Source organism: Puma concolor, chromosome B1, assembly GCF_028749965.1.
Source record: "Puma concolor isolate L17-30 chromosome B1, mPumCon1.1.hap2, whole genome shotgun sequence".
NCBI classification, from domain to species: Eukaryota; Metazoa; Chordata; class Mammalia; order Carnivora; family Felidae; genus Puma; species Puma concolor.
In genome coordinates, this window is record NC_141670.1 from 77,869,277 (window position 1) to 77,892,353 (window position 23,077).

Genomic DNA, 23,077 nt, shown 5'->3' on the forward strand with positions numbered 1-23,077 from the left:
AGGCACTGTATGTCAAAGTAACATCCTAATTTATTCAGTGCCTGATTATAAAATGACTACATCTGTAACATTAAGGTATCTTAAAACTGCAAAACCCTCAATACACCCCCTTCCCCCGAACCTGCACTCTGCCCCAAACGCACACACATAGGCTTTTACATGTTGTAAGATAAGGCACCAGAAACCTCTGACCCAGTAATTCATGTCATTTCCATGACACTCTTGTAGCTGAGATCAACAAGAATAGAATTAAACAAATGCTATTCCTGCCTTTATTCAGTCCTTTTGCCCTCAAGTCCTTGACCTGTATTCCTTCCTCTAAACACCAAAAATGATATGTCCTGAAATGTAACTTATTTTAGTATTCTTAATACTTTTAAGTATTCTTAATAATAAGCATAAGATATATCTACTCTATATTGGTGCATACTTGTAGTCAAAACAAAAATTTCCCATAACAGGTAGCTTTCTACTCAGTTTAAAATCTGACTTGAAAAAATTAACATTATTTTCTATATACTGGAAAATTTCTAAAACTAGACGTAGATGTTAGACGCATAAGCTACTTAAAACACAAGTGGAAACTAGTTACACCTATACATAATACACAATTTACTATTTTCATTTTTTGTTGTCTTCTAGAAAAAGTTATGTAAAAATGAGGAGCTAAAAAAATGTCTTTCTAAAGGGAAATTACAGAACATTTTCATTAACAAAACTTAAATGAGTCAAACATGTTTTTAAGATTTATAGCATAAAATATTCCAATAAAATCATATTTTATAATTAGTCTAAGTTGCCTTAGAAGGTAACTTAATTATTTTGTTTCTGGAAATTTAAAATAAAATAACAGCATGTTTACTTTGAGAATCTAACAAAGAGGAAGATATAGTAAATAAAATTTTAAAGAAGGCATTTAATTATCATAGTCTTAAAATTTACAAGGCAGTTCAAAAGAACACATACTGATATTTTCAAATTTATGTGTTTATAAACTCAAAAATGTAAAACAGGGAATAGTTTCTTAAAATATTGTATTTGTGCAAATTCAGATATAAGTATAGCTAATAAAACAGTTTATGTTAACTATTTCCCTTAAAAGTTAACTTCAAAAAGAATAAGTATATGAACAAATACTCTTTTAGAAGTAGTTGAGGGAACTAAAATATCTATAACGATCCCTAACTATACCCATACTGATTTTCTCCTATCCTTTTCTTCTACCCCTCATTCATAGTAGATGATAAAATACAAAGTTAAATTATTACTGTGGTCATCTGGCCTTGATCATATCCAAAGTTATTTATCTAAACCTAGGCCTTCTGTAGAAAATCAGTGGTCAAATCCTAAAGGTATCCCTTTACCTCACTGCAGAATTTCCCCAGGCTCCATGCTTGTCTGTGAGAATGTTGATAATTTTCTGGATTAGCTGAGTTGCTGTCACATGGTCTCGATATTTAGCTGCTCTTATCAAATGATCACACATCTTCTCATCTTCTCGTTTGTCTGCAGAGTACTGGGCACACAGTGACTTGAATAGGAAAAAATAAACATCTATTAATACTATAAGAACATACAACATACAATAAAATAGCCGCTAACATGAACTGAACCAACCAAAACTTTAAAATTACTTTTATATCCCTCATTAACTGAACTGAGATTTAGTGATCTACTACCCCAGTACAACAATCCCCCAAGAATTTATTTCTCTGAAGTCATTTATAAGATACACTCAGAAGTTGTTTTTAAGGAGACCTAAATAACTGGAAGACACCAACCATGTGAAGATGCAGGGATCCACTTTACAAGTAGCAAGAATGGGGCTGCAAAGCACTCCAGGCAAAGTGACTCAGAAGAAGGAGAGTAAAAAATGAGTTTGGAGAAGCAGGCAGGGGCTGCACCATTTAGTACTGAGTCACTACACTAAGGAGTTTAGATTTTAATTTAATGCAGTGGGATACTGGAGGAAATTTTTAAGCTGGAGAGTGATGTGATTGATATATATATTAAAATGATCTCTATAGGTCTATTTAAAGAATAGATTATAGGGGCACCTAAGTGGCTCAGTCAGTTAAGTGACTTCGGCTCAGGCCTGATCTCACAGTTCATGAGTTTGAGCCCCACATCGGGCTCTGTGCTGACACCTTGGAACCTGGAGCGTGTTTCAGATTCTGTGTCTCCCTCTCTCTCTGTCCCTGCCCTATTTGTGCACTCTCTTTCTCTCTGTCTCTCTCTCTCTCTCAAAAATAAACAAATATTTAAAAATAAATAAAGAGTGGATTATAGAAGAAGAAAAGTTAAGAAGAGAGACCAGTCATGAGGCCACCACAGAGGTCCAGAAAACAGACACTGGTGGCTTGCAATAGTAAACCAGGCTAATTCTCAACAACCTTACAAGATGACAAAAAGTTTGCTCTTTTAAACCGTAGCTATGCAAAATGAATCAACAGTACTGGAACCACCCAGGAACTTATAAAAAATGCAGAATTATAGGCCTAGTCCACACCTACTAAATCAGAATCCAAATCTTAATGAGAACCCAAGGTGATTTATATATTAAAGTTTGAAAAGTGCTGTCTTTGATATCATCAATTTTACCAAAAAATGTTAGGATTCATTAGCAATAACCAGATACAGTATAATCACTAAGTTTTAAGACAATTATTTCTTCTGAAATTCAGATTCTCCTGGTGTTATTATTATACTGACTAGTTAATATATTGCTAAAAACAGGAAAGCAAAGATTAATGTAAACTTTATCTTTAATTCTATTCACAGAACCTACTGGGCTCCTCCTCTTAACTTCCAAATGCAAGTTCTCATATTCAAGCACATGTATACATAACCAATGGGAAGTTATAAAAATTTGATGTTGGAACACATATTACTAGTTTATGTGTATGATACACATTGTGATTTCCTGCCTTTCTACTGTATTCTGGTTCAAGTAGATTGTTGCCACACACTACCCCCTAGCACTGCCCCAATAAAAAGAGAGGGCACTAACTATCGTAAACCAGTTTGGGTAATCATTACACCCACAATGACAAACTAGCTCAGGGGAAGGCACTCAACCTAACTGATGCATTAAGATGGTCAAAACTTTTGCTGGAAATTTCTTTCCTTCTTGTTAGGGTGTAAAATACGGAAGTACCTTAATTCCAGGAGTGTTGAAAGCTCTCTCTATACCATGAAGAAGGCTAGCCTGGGGATACAGCCAAAACCCAAAGTGAGCAGAGCTATGAGAATTACAGAAACATAGAGCTGATTCCAAAGAGAATCATGAACTTCTGAGTCAAAAACTAGCCTATCTTTAGACTTTCTGCTGAGACTTTTTCTTTTAAACTTTTTATGAGACTCTATAAACTCCTCTTTATTCATTGGCCAGTATGAATTAGGTTTTCCATTCATAACATCAAAAACAACCCAACTGATAGGGTGTTTATGTATATGACTAAGGAATCAAATATTTCTTAGTCTATGCAAAGCACTAGCCAATGGGGATCAAAGTTGCATTATCTTGATAGCCTTTGCCTGGGAGAATCCCCATTCCCTTCCGATTGGTAGGAGGGAAGTGGTAATAAAAGTATATTACTGACATTAAATTACTAAAGCTAAAAACGGATTTTATAAAATTTTTATGTGTTTACTTTTTGTATTTAGAGAGAGGGAGGGAGGGAGGGACTGTGTGCCCGAGCAGGGGATAGGGGCAGAGAGAGGGAGAGAGAATCTTATGCAGGCTACATGCTCAGTGAGGAGCCCATCATGGGGCTCAATCCCACAACCCTGTTATCATGACCTGAACTGAAATCAAGAGTTAGATGCTCAACCAACTGAGCTATAAAGGTGCCTCTAAAAATTATTTTTAATAATAACATATACCAAAAGTAATTAGAGGAACATCCAAACTGCTATGAAGGAAGATACAAAATGGAAGGGTTTGAGAACATATATGAATATGTATTATACACACACACACACACACACACACACACACACACACACACAAATAAACATGAGATGGAAAAGCAAAGTAAAAACCAGATTGAAGTATCATCCTTGGAAGTATCTCCTATCAGTCTTGGGCAACTAATTTGTTTTGCTTCTTCAGGTCTAATTGTCCTCACCTGCAAAATGAAGGGATTATACTAGCTCTAAGAATTGGACAACTAGAAGATTTGAGGCAACCTCGTATTTTTTGTACACTGGTAAAAGCAAATTATTTATTTTACTTAAACACTGATGTGGAGAAAACAAATCATGTTAGCAACTAGAATAATTTATAAGAAATTAAAGGAAAATATCATATTGCACATATCAAAAAACACTGAGTCAAACCATAAGACAATTCGATTTGTCAAAAATATGATTTGGGAAAATAAAAAAATACGATTAAGAAATACTCGAAGAAGCAGCAGTTTAAGTGAAGATAACTAGGGAATTATTCCATTGCAACAAAAATATCAACTGCTATGTGTTATTTTCAGAGATAGATTAAAGAACCAGGCAGCATGCTATAGGTTACTTCATATCTAACTCAACCATACACTAAAATCAAAAAGACAAAATGGTAAACATTTGAAGATTTTTATATCTTCAGCATTCAACACTATATCCATAAATCTGCCCTAACCTCACCTGATAAGAGGAAATTAATGATGAAAATTAGAAAATTATTGGCTTTAATACTCCCCTCAACACCATATACAGTAATATTAAACAGTACCAAAAACAGCAAAAAAAATTTTTGAATGGCTTCTTTTTCTGTTATTAATATTAGAATAATTTAATTTTAGCAAATTTATTTGTAAACATTTGGTAAGTTATTAGACTGTGCTTGGAAAGGCATAATTCTAAACATAAGAGTCTAAGGTAAGCTAAATAGTAAAATGGTTTAAAGTGTTCTTTAATGGATCCTCCTTTACAATTTAAACAGCAACTTTTCATATCTGACATAAAATCTATAGATATAAATCACATTAAAGGGCTATTCTTTCCCGATTATCAATCTCTGTCTCATTGTGGAACATTAGAGTCACATTCTGACCTTAAAACATGATAAAAGGAAACCAAACAAGAATGTTTTCTAAAGATATAATGAACTTATATCTATTTTTAAAAAATCTTTAAGATGTAATTTGAACACGTTCTTATTAAAAACCAATAATATATTCTTTGTATGGTATATCATTCACAGTGAAGAACAGATGAGGAATATTTGCTTCAAGATCAAATACATATTACTTACTGCTGGAGTATATATTTGTGAATGTATATGTGCTTGTGGTTGGAGACTGAGTGGAGGTACACCAAGAAACCCTACTGTCCTGTCAATAAAATCAACAGCCAGGTCTAATACTTTCACTCAGTTTTACTTTACACCAACTTTTCAGTTTTCCCATTTTTAAGCAACACATAAACTGGGTAATATGACATCACAACAATGACCAGAAAAATATCTGAACCTAAACAAAAATATCTGAATCTAAAAAGAAAAGAAGTAAGCATCCTGGGAAATGATAGTTCAAATATATTTGATTATTGCTAAAGAAATGTAAGACTTATTACTGTAGAATAAATAAATATAAGACAAATAAACCTACTCCTTAAAAGAAATTAATTTAATTGCAGGGAAAAGATAAAATAATAACTGAAGACAGAAACAATTTAGACTGGCCATTTATAATTCAGGCAACTATTTCAGCTCTTTAAATGTAAATGAAAACATAAAAACAGTATCACATTCAGTCTTTCCTTCCAGATGCTACATCTCTACCTAACTTCACTATTGTCCTTTGTATGAAAGCTCAGGGAGCAATAAAAAAATGAAGCAGATTCCTCTAGTATCCTCCTGTCATTGCTTCCTTCCTGATGGTCAAACTTTTTCCTTTATTATTTCTCATTATGAAATTCTGGCATTTCCTTAAGGCTTTGCCAAATGTCCTTTGGCAATATCATTCACTCCCACATCATCTCCTATTATCTATTGAGAGCCACATTTCAAATTTTTCATATCTGCCTGAGCTGTTTTCCTGAACTCTGAGCCCACATTTCTAAATGCAAGATAGTCTCCAATTATCCAATAAGCACCTAAAATTCAAAATGTACAACACTGCAATTACCATCTTTATCCCACACATGCTACTATACTTCTCTCATCTGTGACTTCTCAATTTCCCTTTCTTCATATCTCTTCATCCCATTTCAGCAAAACTCATTTACTTCTTACCACTTATCACTCTTACCACCGTCCTAAGACAGATCTTTGTAAGTTCACAACTCAGTTCTTGAAATAATCTTTTAATTGCTCTCTTACAAACAGTCCCAGAATTACTTCAAGAATTTATTTTGGTTTTGCACACATATATACCCTACTCTTTAAAAAGTACATAATTGTCTAAACTAATGAACAATTAGGACCAAATTTTACTAGCTAAGGCCTTGTGGCCTTCTATAATTCATCAGTGTGGCATATTACCCTTCAACATGCCTGCCTATGGATCCTTATGCCACATACACTTGCATCTTATGCTATTCCCCAAATATCTATTTTTAAGACATTTTCAAGAGTTAGGAAACCTATTTCTCCTATAGCTTTTATATGTGAAACCAGGTTAAAGATGTCTATTGAGAAGGTAAGATAGAAACATGAAGGATAAATGACTAGAGAAGAGGAAGTTACTCAGAGAGAGAAATGCAGATAGAGGTCCTTTTGATCTTTAGCAGAATATACAGCCTGAAAAAAAATGTAAAAAGTTCCAAAATAATTGAAAATTAAATAGTTCAATTCCAAATAACTTATGGATCAAAGATAAAATCACCAGGAAAATTAGAAAAATTTGTGATAATTAGATAAGGCTGAATTTAAATGAAAATGTACAGCTTTAAATGTTATATTATAAAATTTTAAATATTTAAGGAAGAAATAATACAAACCTTAAACACTTTTCACATGATAGAAGCTAAGCAATATACTGAGATTAACTTTACAATATGGGAATAGAAAACAAAAAAAACTAATCCAATTTGTGTAAATAAACACAAAATCCATAATAAAACATTAGCATTCAGCTATACATAAAATTAAGTATACACACCATGATGAAGAGTTTAACCATGAAATGGAAGATTGATTTAATATCTGAATATCAATCAGTATAATTCACCATATAACAAAAAAAGAAGAAAAACATATCACACCAGTTTTTTTTTGAAGCATTTTACAACATTCAGAACCATTTCATGATTAAAAAAAACAAAACGACACTCCACAAACTAGGAATAGAAAGAGATTTTCTAAACCTTAGGAAGCACATCTATGGATATCATTCAACTAAAACTGGGGATAAAACAAGTATGTCCTCTCTCTCATGACTTCCACTCAATATTGTAACAGGGTTCAAACCAGTTCAAATGACAGATTAAAAGAAGAAATAAAAACACAGTTTGAAAAAGGAGTAACACAGTATTTGTAGATATGTTCATGTATGTAATAATCCTAAAGGTTCTGGGAAAAAAAACTAAAACTTGTAAGTAAAGCTGACAAGATTCTTAGATACAAGGTCAATATATTGATATATAAGGTCTACATAACGGCAATACCCAACTGGAAAATGAAAATAATAATATTAACAAAAGCATTAAAATATAAAATAAACTTAAAAATATACAAAGCTATACAATGAAAACTATAAAACACTGCTAATAGAAATTAAAGAAAACTAAGTGGAAAAATAGACAATGTTTAGTAGATTTTAAAACCTCAAATTGTCAAAATACCTACTCTCTTCAAATTGATTTTATGGATTCAACACAATCTTAATTAAAAATTAAGCAGCTTTTCTTATGGTTATTGACAAGCTGATTCTAAAACATATGAACAAGGTGCCTGGTTGGCTCAGTCAGTTGAGCATCCTACTCTTGATTTCAGATCGGCTCATGATCTCAGAGTTCCTGAGATGCAGCCCTACATCAGGTTCTAGGCTGACAGTTTACAGCCTGTTTGGGATTCATCTCTCTCTCTCTCTCTGTCTCTCTCTGTCTCTCTCTGTCTCTCTCTGTCTCTCTCTCTCTCTCTCTCTCTCTCTCTCTCATTCTGCCCCTCCACAGCTCGCATATGCGCCCTCACTCTTTTTCTCAAAATAAATAAACTTAAAAAAATAAAATATATGAACAAAAGAAAACAATAACAAAACAGTCTTACATAACAAAAAAAAACCTGCAGAATTTACACGATTTAAATAATGCTATAAAATGTGAAATTAAGAGTTTATCTTGTTAAATTAAGAAAGAATATCTTTTGAACAATTGGTGTTAGAACATCCGGCCACTCACAAAACAAAGAAACTTGTCTTCCCTTAATACTATAAACAAAATGTTTAATTCAAAATGAATCAAAGATCTAGATACAAAAATTGTAACACTTCTCTAGAAGAAAACATAGCAGAAAATCTTATGACCCTGGGGTAGGCAGAAAATTCTTACACTGACATTTTCAGACATAAAAGGAACTATAAAAGAAAATCATAACTATAAAGAAACTAATATATTAAACTTTACCAAAATTTATAAAATCTTCTCTTTAAAAGGTACCATTTAGAAAATGAAAAGATAAGCCACAAACTGGGACAAAATATTCACCATACATACAACTAGCAATCAATTTTCTTACAAGATAAATGAAAAACTCTTACAACTCAAAAAGGCAAACAAACCAATTTAATACAGTAATGGACAAAAACACTTGCAATGACATGGATGGAGCTAGAATGTATTATGCTAAGTGAAATAAGTCAATCAAAGAAAGACAAGTATGTCATATGTGGAATTGAAGAAAGACAAAGAAAGTCTTATGTGGAATTTAAGAAACAAGAGAGATGAACGTATGGGAATGAGGGGGTGAAGAGAAGAGAGGGAAATAAACCACAAGAGACCCTTACAGGTTGACAGGGGGTGGGTAGGAAATGGCCTAGATAGGTGATAGGTACTAAGGAGGGCACGTGTTGTGAGAAGCATTGGGTGTTGTACATAAGCGATGAATCACTGAATTCTACTCAGGAAACCAACACAGCACGATAGGTTAAGTAACTAAAGTTTAAGTTGTAAAAAAAAAAAAAAAGGAGGAATCATGAGAAATAATAAATGTTTGTTGTTTCAAGTACAAAAAAAATTAAATTAAATTTAATTTAAAAAGGAGGAAAAAAATAAAATTATAGGCAAAGGATTTGAACAGACACCTCATAAAAGATACACAAATGACTAATAAGTCATGAGAAGATGCTTAATCAACAGGGAAACTCAAATAAAAACCACAATAAGCTATCACTAGATATGCAATAGAAGGGATAAAATTTAAAAGCCCCGCAATGTCAAATATTGGCAAGGATCTATGGAGCAAGTGGAACTCTTGTACCTACCTAGCTGGTTAGACTGTAAAATCCACTAATCCAGTAAAGTAAAAACTACTTTAGAAAATAGTTTGGCAGTTTCTTGCAAATTTAAAAATATACTGAGAACAGCACCTAGCAATTCCACTCCTAGGTACTTCCTCAACATAAAGAGGAACATATTTTCACAAAACTATATTGCATGAAAATGCCCCTAGTGCATTTCATAAAAGCCAAACATTAGAGGTAACCCAATATCCATCTAAACCTGAATAGATAAAGTAATACTACTCAGTAATAAAAAGAAACAAATGAGTGATATACATAATAATATGGATGAGTACCAAAAACTGCATGCTGACCAGAAGAATCCACTAGAATCCATTAGAGTACCTACTATATAATTCCATTTATATGAAATTATATAGTATACAAAACTATCTATAATAGCAAAAACCAGATGAGCAGTTGCCAGGGGTTGCGTGTATATACGTAAAGAGGAACTGACCAAAATGAATCACGGGGGAATTCTCAGAGATGACAGAAACTTTGTTACTTGACTATGACAGTTCCACAAGTGTATACACTAGTCAAAACTCATTAAATTATATACCTAAAATGGATGTGTTTCATTATATATAAACTATACTTCAATAAAATTTATTTCACACGTTTTAAAAAAGTGAATAGGGTACTACTGACAGGGAAGAAAGTAGCTCAAATATATCCAAAAAAATCTGCTCATATATCAAATAGGTAAATACCCTCTACAAATCAATAAAGAAAAGACATATAACCAATAAGAAACTGGGTAAGAGACAAACACGTACACAAAAATACTTTTTTAAAAAATAAATATATAACAAGGAGAAAAGATACATAGCTTCATTCGTAAATGAAATCCAAATAAAAAACAATGAAGTTACCAGAACACCACTAGAATACTAAGACAAAAAGTACTGATCAATTTTTGATGACAATGCGGAGTATGGGAACAGCTATGCACTGATATTGGTAGTGATACACACTTTTGCAAGATACTATGGCAATATCTATTAAAATTGAAACCATAAATACTTTACAGTCAAGTAAGTCTACCCTACAGAAATGCATAAGTATTTACACCAAAAGACTTGTAAAACTATTAAAACTATCACGATAGTTAAAAACTGGAAACCTAATTAAAAGAGTAGAAGAGATTATGAAAAACTAATCATCTATTCATGTAATGGTATACCATACAGCATTGAAAATGACATAGGAAAAATATAACATTCAATTTCACAAAAAATGTTCAATAATGCTACATCAAAACACATGCTTCATGATTCCATTCATATAAAGTTCAAAAACTGCTGAAGAAATTACAATACTAAAAGACATATACTTAAGTTTGGAAAGTAAAAACAAAAGCAAATAAGTCATTCCATAAAATCAGAACAATATTTAGCTCAATGGGGCAAAAAGGAATTGATTGGATAAACATAAAGGGCTTCTCCCAAGCACTTTCTTTTAGTCAAGAAAAGGAGGTAAATGAATAATGTTAAGTGCACACTGTTTCTAGAGTTGTTTCAGTATGTTTTACGAGAAATAGATTATTAAGCAAATTTTCTTTAAGTCTGCATATTATCATGAAATAAAAATAAATCCCAGTTAAAAAGTTCAAGGCTAAAATCTTAAAAATATTATATAAGGCTTTAGTATTAAATAAGCACTTGAACTATATTGGTTTTACAAGTTTATATTTTAAACTTTTTTTTAAGAAACATATACTTGCTTTTAAAAACAAAAAAGTAATGACATGTGAAATAAAAAGAAAGTTCAGCCTTCTACCTCCTCCCAGGCTGGCTAGTTGTTTTCTACAGGGGTAATTACTATTAACAGTAATATATAGTTCCCATATAACTGGAATCAAACTATAAATCATTCCATGTTAGGAGATATAGTTCTACCTTTTTTCTTTCAGCTACACATAGAGTATTACATTTTTAGTTAATTAAACATACCTTCTGGTAAACACCTTTAAATGCACTACCTTAATTCCCAATTTATCTCAAAATCTCTTACACTATAAATTACTTATCTCATGGGAAAACATTTAAAAAGAAAATCACCTAAGGGACAACTAAAGAAGCTTTTCAATATTTGACTTTTGGATGTCTTTGTTCTTGATCCCTTAACTCAGATTTAAAGTCTAATAGTTAAAAAAATAAAAAATAAAAAGTTAACCACAGAAATCTTACAAAGACTCCTGAAAAAGACTTAGAAAAATGAAAGCTTAACAACCTCAACAGAAAACGAAAGTCAACCAATGACAATGTGTGACAGCCCCCTTTAATTCTGAAGTGATTCCTCTGTCATCCAACGCCTCAAAGTATTGATTTCTCTCAGCATGAAAAAGCCTAAGCCAATGAAACAGATATAGCATCATCCCCCCGATAATAGCATTCAAGGTTAAAACAGGCAGATCACTTATCAAAGTATCTCTTCTATTTCTTATTGTTTTAATGGACTGGACAAAATGTGTTGGGTTTTTATCTCTACAAACTCTAGTCTTCAAACAATATTTTAAAATAATTTGGAGATTAATAAAGGTGTTTTTACTTTAGACTTTTGATTAAAAAACTTATACTAAAATGCTTTTACACAGTATTTGTAACTTGTCTTGCAACTTTCATTATGCTAAATATTAACTTAAACAAACTGATTTCATATAAAGCCTGCAGACATCATATACCCGTAAGTAAATAAAGTAAAATGTGATTATCACCTGTGGTCAATAAAATTAACTTGGAATTTAAACAGATAGGGTTAAACTCAATCATTGTGTTTTTAAAAGTCATAATATGAGAAATATATCATTACAAAAAAGTATATAATTGTACACACATACATACACACACATAAACATGGAGAAAATCAAGAAATTTCAATGTCTTAACCTTTGCTTTTTGCTAATCTGCACAAGAGCTAGATGATCTTAAGCAAATCCTATCATCTTTTAACTCAACATAACTACCTAAACCAGATTTTTTAAGAACACAAAACTAGAGTTTCTTACTTGTATTAGGTTAATATGATCAAATACATACACTACTACAAATAGGTAAGTCTTACATTTAAATTTCAATTTTAAGTATTTTATGAAGAAGCATGAAAACCAAAGAGATAAAAAAAAAAGTGATTAAACCATAATTAACACTGTGGTTTAGAACAGACTTTACAGCCAAATATTTGAATTTAAATCTTGGATGTGACACATTCATGCTTAGGCAAATTATTTAAACCTCTGTGCCTCAGTTTCCTCATATAAAAAAAGGATATAACATGATATGTTTTTTGGAAGGATCAGATAAGAATAGAAATGAAACAATTAGAACTTTCCAGGCATATAGTAAGTAACATCTAACATTTATTGTAGGCTTAGTCATGAAATGAACAAGTTACACAGCAAACAGTCCCTTTCTTCCACTATCTCAGTATATCTGAGAAACAGGAGATTAAAAATAAATACAATATGAGAAAACTGCTAAGAGAGATACATATGGTGTATTTGGGAGGAGCAAGCAAGAAAGAATATCCCGAATCTGAGAGAGTTTCAAACAGAACTTAAAGGCTACATAACTATTCACCAAGAAGGAAAGGCTTATTTAAGATAGAAAAAATAAAATACAGCAAAATAAAAAGGCAAAAAAGAGAACAGCTCAAATAAACACCTTTTTAAAAAGAGTAACAAAATAAGACATGTAATTCACACAGCCCTCTCTTCTTAAATCTTCCAATAGACACCTGTTTATATTTTCTTTGTGCAATATTGTGATTTATAAGTCACGTATATGTGGTCATTCAGAAGACCACAATATATAATTGGTCTTTACCCATAGTTCCTGGCTTACAACTCTTGAAACCCCTGGTATTTCTTAAGTGTTGAGGGTTATAAAGGTGTCTTTTGTTACATTAATGAGGTGACTACTGGGCCCACCCCTCCCCCCCCCACAGGTTGGGAGCTGATTCTGAGAAGGACCAACCATGTGGTTAAAGTGTTGGCAATTTTCTGTTCCCACCTCTCCTCTGACTTTCTGGAAGTGGAGAGGGAACAGAGGTTAAATCAGCCAATGGCTAATAACTTAGTCAAACATGACTATAAAATGAAGCCTCCATAAAAACCCAAAAGGACAGCTCTTTGGTCTCTTTTGGAGAGCTTCTGGTTTGGGGAACCAGATGGTTTCCCCATGTCATCAAGTCAAGCCCCAACCTCCCCAAGAGCCAACGTTCCTTTGTTCAGGGGCTCACTCTATGTACCTCTTCATCTGGCTGTTGATTCATACTCTTTATCATATCCTTTAATAATCTGGTATATATACGTGTTTCCCTGAGTTCTGCAAACAGCTCTAGCAAATTAATTGAAACTAAAAGGGAAGTATTTAGAACCTCCAATATGTAGCCAGTTTGTTAGAAGCACAGGTAACAGCCTGGGGCTGGGCATCTGAAGTGGAGAGTGAGAAGCAGTCTTGCATAACTGAACCCTTAACCTGTGGAATGTGATGCTAATTTTGGATACACAGTGTCATGTCAGATCTGAGTTCCTACACACTCTCATATCTGAGAATTGCTTGGTGTTGTGTGGGCGTGGGGGACAGATCCCCCATTCCATGTTAGAATTAGGTCTAGGTACCCTAAAAGACCTTGGGTGCCTATGTGTTTTTACTTATTTCTTTCCAAAGAAAATTATTACTCAAAAGTTTATATATATCATTCAACATATACTTAACTATATTTGTATCAACAGAATACTGTTATATTGCTACAAGTTCTTCAATTCTTATTCAAACGTATTGTTAACATAGACTAATTCAAAATGACACAACTGAATATGAACTGTTTTTTAGAAACTGTTCTCAAACTATCTGTAATAAAGAAACAGTTTTTATTTTTACTTTAAGAAAATGATGCTTTAAAAAGTATTCTGACATTGCCAGACATTCAAGCTATAAAAGTTTCTAAATACTCATTTAATTTCTGTACTTACCTCTTTGTGGACTTGTTATAAACAATTTGCTCAGCAGACCATATTTAAGCAGGACTAGTCCAACAGATAAATAGAAGGGATCTATTTTATCAACTCAAGTACTGCCATCTTCCTTTCTATGATAAAATAACTCATTTTATATTTGGAACTTTACTTTGCACACTAATAAACCAGAAATAACAGAAGACAAAATTCTAATTTCGTGAGCAATTTTTAAGTGATGTGTATGAAATACACTATGAAGACTTTAAGTTAGCTTACTTTCTTCTCTATCTTTATTTTAAAATTCATTAGGAAAAGGCAATTTTTACACTAACACATAATTTAGTCAACTGTTAAGACAACCAGGACATACGGTAAACTAAAAGTTTAAACACAGACTACATATATTCATAAAAAAATCCATTCAAATCTTTTCTTACAAGAGATTTTTCAATAGTATTAAGAAGTATAGCCTTCTATCAATAATATATTTTGCATGATTAGAATATACTGGAAGATACAAAGAAAAAATATTTTTCATTTTGGATTTAATTTGATAAGTGCTGCTCATAAGTATGAGTTCAATCTTACCTATGCTGTAGCCTTTGTTTTTTCTAACTTCCCACATTTAGTGGAGTGCCCAGCAATATAGCTCTGTTTTTTAAAGCTAGAGAAGGATCACTTACAATCTTTAATGCAAGGCAGAAACATTGGCTTAAATGGTCTTCCTTTGCCCCAACAATGACAGCACTTTTACTTTCACAAGTGACTCTGAAATGTATGATGTTTAAAAATAATGTGTGTATACATATGCCCTGTATAGGTATGGATATAGTCTGAGCAAAACTTTCCCATAGAAAACTGAGAGCAGCAAAAAATTAAAAATAGAACCACCCTACGACCTAGCAATTGCACTAATAGGTATTTATCCAAAGGATACAGGAGTGCTGATTCAAAGGGGTACATTCACCCTATGTTTATAACAACACTATCGACAAAAGCCAAAATATGGAAAGAGTCCAAATGTCCATTGACTGATGAATGGATAAAGAAGATACACACACACAATGGAATATTACTCAGCAATCAAAAAGAATGAAATTTTGCCATATGCAACAACATAGATGGAACCAGAGTGTATTATGCTAAGTGAAATAAGTCAGTCAAAGAAAGACAAGTATCATATGATTTCACTCATATGTGGAATTTAAGATACAAAACAGATGATCATTAGGGAAGAGAAGCAAAAATAATATAAAAACAGAGAGTGAGACAAACCATAAGAGACTCTTAAATACAGAGAATAGACTAAGGGCTGCTGGTGGGGTGTTGGGTGAGAGTATGGGCTCAATGGGCGAGGGGCATTAAGGAGGATACTTGTTGGAATGAGCACTGGGTGTTATATGTAAGTGATGAATCACTAAATTCTATTCCTGAAATCATTATTACACTATATGTTAACCAACATATAAATTTAAAATAAATTTAAATTTAAAATAAATAAATAATAAACATAATTTTAAAAAAGAAAGGAAGGAAGGATGGAAGCAAGGAAGGAAGGAAGGAAGGAAGGAAGGAAGGAAGGAAGAAAACAGAACAGAAAATGTTGTGACCCCAGCTATTCAATCTGGCCCTTATCAAGAAGCTGAAATAGAAAGTGAGACATGTTAAATCACATATTGGAAAGATCTCTAAAAATAGTGCATTCCAGACTGAATACATGAGACTCTGGAAATACACTAAGAAATATGACTGCATAGTTCAAGTAAAGAACATATACTAAAACATATATAGTAAATTGGGGTGGGAATTTTCCCTTAATGAATATGATAGTCACATTGTCAATCAACCTGAGGAAAGAAAAGAGAATTTAGAATGAAGACTACCAACATTCTCTTCTCTCCAAGAATGGAGGCAGGTGGGCCTGTACTATAAGAAGAAGGAATATGGTCTGGATCTCTCGATGTGGAAGAGCTGACTTAGCCCCTTGAAAGATGGCAAAGGGACAAGCCTGGAGAAACAGATCAAGAAAGGGTCAAGAGAAAACATCCTAGGCAGAAGCACAGCCTGTGAATTCCAGGAAATACAATATCCACTACTGAGATTTATTTTTCTTTTCTTCACTGCGATACTCTCCTATCATTGCTAAGCCTATAAATGAGAAAAGGAAAAATCTATGTTCATGCATTGACCAAGAAAAAAGAAACAACACCTACTTCCTAGAAGAGCCACTTGTATAATTATAAAGAGGTAACCATCAGGACTCTAACACAGCTGTAGTCTGGATCAAGGCCCTATGGCAGAGGTGAGAGTTCCAGATGAACTGTGGGACATGTAAGCATTTCTTGGATATTCCCAGAGATTACACACAACAGAAAAATGTTCTCCCTTTGATACTGACAACACTAGCTGTGTTGTTGAACACTTAATATGAGTTTAAGGTAATAGGCACTTTACATTGATCAAATCCCATGTACTTATCACAAAATTACTATAGTCAGGCACCATTACTATCCTGATTTTAAGATAAGGCAATGGTGCCTTAGCTCACATAGCTAGTAAATGACGGAGCCAAGATTAAGGCACTAGGTTATCTCAGTGGAAAGTCAGCACTATGGTCTTATTGGCTGGGTGATACAATATAGTGATTTAGACATGTAAAAGGACGAGAATATTCCTTTAGTTAATTACACTAGTATTTTATTACTTTCACAATTACTTATCAAATTTTTTTTCTAAGGTAAAGAAAGTAACAATTACAAAAGCTACAATTAAAAAAAATATATTGTCAAGATAACTATTTCCCTATTCCGGTGCTATTGATGAAAATATATATATAAAAGGGATTTAGAAAGATGTTCAAAACCATAATGCATGTAAAGACCACATCTGAGATGAGAAATGCCATTCTAATGCTTTGCAATTAAGCTATCATGACTCAAGATATATTAATCAGTCATCTCTTCACAAAGTGAAAAAAACTAATCATGTAAAGTGTACATCAAGAAATGTGCAAGACAACAGGGTGCATTAATCACCAATGCAGACTCATCATAGGAAAGAGAATGATATCATTCTTAGATTCAATACAGTTATCTTTAATTTTGACCATCAGTCTCACACTTACTTTTTAAGATAAGAGGTTGTCAAATGAAAGCCAAAAGTTTAAGGGGAGAAAAAAAGAAGTATAAAATTAAAAGAGGAAGAAGAATAAAGATGACAAATATGAAAGCATAAATAGGAGACTGAATTAAAAATACTCCACATTGACTCATAATTACAAGTTTACTTTAAAAGTTAGAAAAAAAAACAGTATCACAGTATTTCATTTACACTGCATTTCAACCACTAAATGAAAGACAAAATGGGGAATTCAATCCAGGAACATTAAAAAAAATTGTAATTAAATTATTAAATAGATCTGACTTATTTTGTATTCTACCAATTTTATATTCACATGGTAATAAATATATTGACTCAGTATAAAAGAACAAAATAAACAGAAAGAATACAGATTCAAGATTTAGTTTCAAAAATCTTCTATAAAAATGAAGGAAAAAATGACACAAACAAATGGGAAAATATACCATGTTCATGGATTGGAAGTAGTAATGTTAAATGTCCATACTACCCAAAGGAATCTACAGATTCAATGTAATCCTTATTAAAATACTAATAGCATTTTTCACAGAACTAGAACAAATACACTTAGATTTGTACACAACTAAAAAAGACCCTGAATAGCCAGAGGAATCTTTAGAAAAAAAGGATCAAAGCTGGAGGTATCACAATCCCAGATTTCAAAGTATTCTGCAAAACTGTATCAACCAAAATTATATGGTACTGACACAAAGGCAGAGATATAGATCAATGAAACACAATAGAGAGACCAGAAAATGAACCCATGTTTACATTGTCAGTTAATCTATGATGAAGGAGTCATGAATATACAAATAGAAAAAAATGGTTTTTCTTCAATACATGGTTTTGGGAAAAATGGACAACTACATGCAAAAAAATGAAACTAGACCACTTTCTTACATCATACAGACAAATAAAATAGACTAAAGACCAACTACATGTGAGACCTAAAACCATAAAAAAGCAAAAATAAATATATTAGGGATACATCAAAATAAGCTTTTCACTGAGAAGGAAGCCATCAAAAAACAAAAAAGGTAACCTACTCAATGGGAGAAGATATTTGCAAATGATGTCCGATAACAGGTTAATATCCAAAATATACAAATAACCCAAACAACTTAACCCCCCAAAAATAAACAATTCAATTTATAACTGGGCAGAGTACCTGAATACACATTTTTCCAAAGAAGACATACATAGACAGCCAAGAGACCCATAAAAAGATGCTCAACATCATTAATCATTAGAAAAATATAAGTCAAAACCACAATGAGATATTATCTCACACCAGTCAGAATGGCTAGTATCAAAAAGAAAAAAATAACAAATGTTGGTGAGAATGTGGAGAAAAGGGAACTCCTGTGCACTGTGGTGGGAACATAAATTGGTACAGCCACTGAACAGTATGAAGATTCCTCAAAAAAATTAAAAATAGAAATACCACATGATTCAGTAATTCCACATCTGGATATTTACATGAAGAAAACAAAGGCACTAATTTGAAAAGATATATTTTTTGTAGCATTATTTATAATAATCAAGATATAATAGCAACTTAAGTGTTCATCAATAGATAAATGGATAAAGATGATACATGCACGTGTGCAAACATGCATGCACACACACACGCACACAGTGGAATAGTATTGAATCATAAAAAAAGAATGAAATCTTGTTATCTGTGACAACACAGATGGACCTAGAGGGTATTATACTAAGTGAAAAAAGTCAGACAGGAAAAGACAAATACTATTTAATTACATTTTATGTGGCATTCAAAAAAACAAAACAAATGAACAAAACAAACGAACAAACAAAACAAACATACTCACAAATATAGAAAACAAACTGATGACTGCTAAAGGGGAATGGGTAGAGGATGGGTGGTGAAGGGAACTAAGAAGTACAAACTTCCATGGGGCGCCTGGGTGGCTCAGTCAGTTGAGCGTCCGACTTTGGCTCAGGTCATGGTCTCACAGTTTGTGAGTTTGAGCCCTGCATCAGGCTCTGTGCTAACAAATAGCTCAGAGCCTGGTACTTGCTTTGGATTCTGTGTCTCTTTCTGTCTCTCTCCCCCTCACCTGCTCATGCTCTGCCTCTGTCTCTCAAAAATAAATAAATGTTAAAAAAAAAACAAGTACAAACTTCCAGTTATAAACTAAATAATTCATGAAAATGTAAAATACAGCACAGGAAATATAGTCAATAATATTGTAATAACATTGTATGGTAACTACACTTATCATAGTGATCATTTCATAATGTGTATAAATTTTGAATCACTATCTTACACACCTGAAACTAATACGTCAAATATAATTCAATTAAATAAATACAGCTGGCCCTTGAACAACACAAGGGTTAGAGGTGCTGAGCCCCTGTGCAATCAAAAACCCACACATAACTTCTGACTCCCCCAAAATTTAACCACTGATAGCCTGCTTTTGACTGGAAGCCTTATCGATAATAGAAACCCTCAATTAACATATATTTTAAATGTTATGTTTTATAAACTATAGGTTTATAATAAAGTGAGCTGGAGAAAATGTAAAGAATATCATAAGGAAGAGAAATACATATATAAAATTGCACTATATTTACTGAAAAAAATCCACATTTAAGTGGACCCACATTGTTCAAACCCATGTTAAGGATCAATTGTAAATTTTCAATCAAGTGAATGAAGAAAAATTTCAAGATTAATAATATAATAACCAATAACTAATACTAGTAACTAAGGGCTGGACCAAATAAGTTATAAGCACCAGATATGGGGTTAGATCTAATGACCTTTAAGGACCGCCATTACAAAGAATTTAAGTATCTGGTCCAATACAACATAGTTAATTAGTGGCAGAACCAGAACTGAATCCTAGCTCTGACAAATCCCAAATCTGTGTTTTCTATCATACACTGCAGACTGTAGTATTAGTTTCAGACTTCATATATAATTAAATATTTTAAATTAATACCGTAAGTCTCATAACATAAAACCTAAAAAATAAAGAATTCTTTAGCAAAAGGAGAGTGGATCACAGGATATGTAGAGGGTTTTTAGTTATTAATTCAAAAAGCAATTCTTAAATTTTCCTAGGAAAATTTAAGTATTGTATAAGATCTATATAACAATAACCATACTACAAGTTCAGTAAATAATAACTATAGGGAATTAGATTCTCTGACTTTATGTATCACATGCTACTGATGAAAGCACTGACAAGTTGAATATCCACATGCAAAAGAATGAAATTGGGACTCTTACCTTACGCATACATAAAAATCAACTCAAAATGAATTATTTATACATGAAACCTGAAACCATAACACTCCTTGAAGAAAACACAGGGGAAAAGCTTTTTGACACTGATCTTGGCAACCTTTTTTTTACATTTAACACGAAAAGGACAGGTAACAAACCAAAAACAAACAAGTGAAACCACATCAAACTAAAAACCAAAAGCTAAGAGGTGAGGGAAAAAGAAAGATACTGATGAAAGACTATAAAGTTTAAGTTATGAGATGAGTAAGCTCAAGATACCCAATGTATGGCATGGCGACTATAGTTAATAAGAATATATTATAAACTTCAAATCTTAAGTTTTCGCGCCACACACAAAAATTGTTAACTATGTGAGGTGATGTAAATGTTAATTTACTTGATTGTAGTAATCATTTAACAGTGTGTACACATATCAAACCATAAGTGTTGTGCACCTTGATATATACATATTTATTTGACAACCATAGCTCAAAAACTGGGGGGGGGGGGGGGAACAGTGGAAATCTAATGAGCAATACAAAAGAACATAATTGCTACTTTTTGTCATGCTTCTACTAGAATGGGAACAGAGTATCTTATTAAAATCTGAAAGAATCAAGGATGTCACATGAAAAGACTGAATCCCTAAATATCGCTAGCTGACTATGAAACCTTCATTAAAGGTTAAATTAAACCTTATATCCTATCATATAGTAGTTGATACTTTCATTCATGTACCAATTCCTTACTGAATGCTTCCCATATTCCAAGCCTATACTAGGTATTGAACTAAAATAAGAAACAAGCCTTTATACAGGAGTCAATGTCTAATATTTGTTTCTCTCAGGAGACACAAATAATTTTTAAAAATTTTAATGGATATAAGCAACACCCACAAGGTATCTGAGAAGACAACATAATCCATAATTTCAAAATGTAGTATGTACATCAAAGAAAAATAGTAGTAAAAGCATAGCCTCTATCTCCATTATATGAGTGCTATAAGAGAAGTGATGTGTGCAAACCAGAGAGACCCTTATACAAGACATTCTCAGGAATGCCTGGGTGACTCCATCAGTTAAACGTCCAACTCTTGATTCTAGTTCAGGTCATGATCTCATGGTTCATGAGGTCAAGCCCCGCAACAGTTTCCGCGCTAACACTGTGGAGACTGTTTGGGATTCTCTCTCTCCCCTCTCTCTCTACTCCTCCCTTGCTCTCTCTCAAAAATAAATAAACTTAAAAAAAAAAAAAAAAAGACATTCTCAAGCCAGAATCTGTAAACTCCCAAAAATACATATAAAATTTTATGGTATACGGGGTGCCTGGGTGGCTCAGTTGGTTGGACATCCGACTTCAGCTCGGGTCATGATATTATGATCTCACAATTGGTGGGTTCGAGCCCCATATCAGGCTCTGTGCTGACAGCTCAGAGTTTGGAGCCTGCTCCGGATTCTGTATCTCCCTCTCTTTCTGCCCCTGTCCCACTCATATTCTCTCTCTCTCTCTCTCTCAAAAATAAACATTAAAAAATTTTTTTTTTAGTTTTATGGTATATTTGTTTGAATTTCTCAAGTTCAGATTCTCAAAAGGGTCCATAGCCAAACAAAAATGTAAGAAGTATTGACTCAAAATAACAACTCACATATAAAAATTCTATTTTTTGCTTAAATACACATTATACATGAAATTGAGGTGCATGGGTAGCTCAGTTAGTTGAGCACCTGACCTTGATCTCAGCTCACGTCATGGTCTCTCAGCTCATGGGATTGAGCTCCCATATGGGGCTCTGCATTGGTAGCACAGAGCCTGCTTGACATTCTCTTTCTCTGGCCTTCCCTTGCTCATGCTCTCTCTCTCTCAAAATAAATAAACTTAAATATAAATATATAAAAATATATATATATTATATATATAAGAAATATATATAAATATATATATTATATATATATAAGAAATATATATAATATATATGACATATATATAATATATATGAGAACTATACATAAAATGCATATAGAGGATACATTTACAGTAAAAAGTCTAAAATGTTACATGCTAAATTATTATCCTGGGAGGCATGGTAAGGGGAAAGATACAGAGTAATGTTGTTTTTTTCACTTTATACTACTATTACATTGTTTCCTCCATTCTCTGCACCCTCCCCACTTTTTTTGCCAAATGTATTTTCCAGTGCAATTTTTTTGAGTTAAATCAGGGTTTCCCCAGTTAACTTTCCAGGATGTACTTGAATTCTACTTTTAAAAGACACTT

General features: G+C 32.7%; 1 protein-coding gene across 5 annotated transcripts in view; it reads right to left on the reverse strand.

The window, feature by feature from the left end:
* LRBA (LPS responsive beige-like anchor protein) overlaps window positions 1-23,077 on the reverse strand; it is a 577,381-nt gene that overhangs the window by 393,866 nt on the left and 160,438 nt on the right. For all 5 annotated transcript variants that reach the window (XM_086704123.1, XM_086704122.1, XM_086704121.1 and 2 more), the window contains exon 11: window positions 1,365-1,531. In XM_086704123.1, coding sequence (XP_086560249.1) covers window positions 1,365-1,531 — 167 coding nt within the window. The remainder of the gene's footprint in view (window positions 1-1,364; window positions 1,532-23,077) is intronic.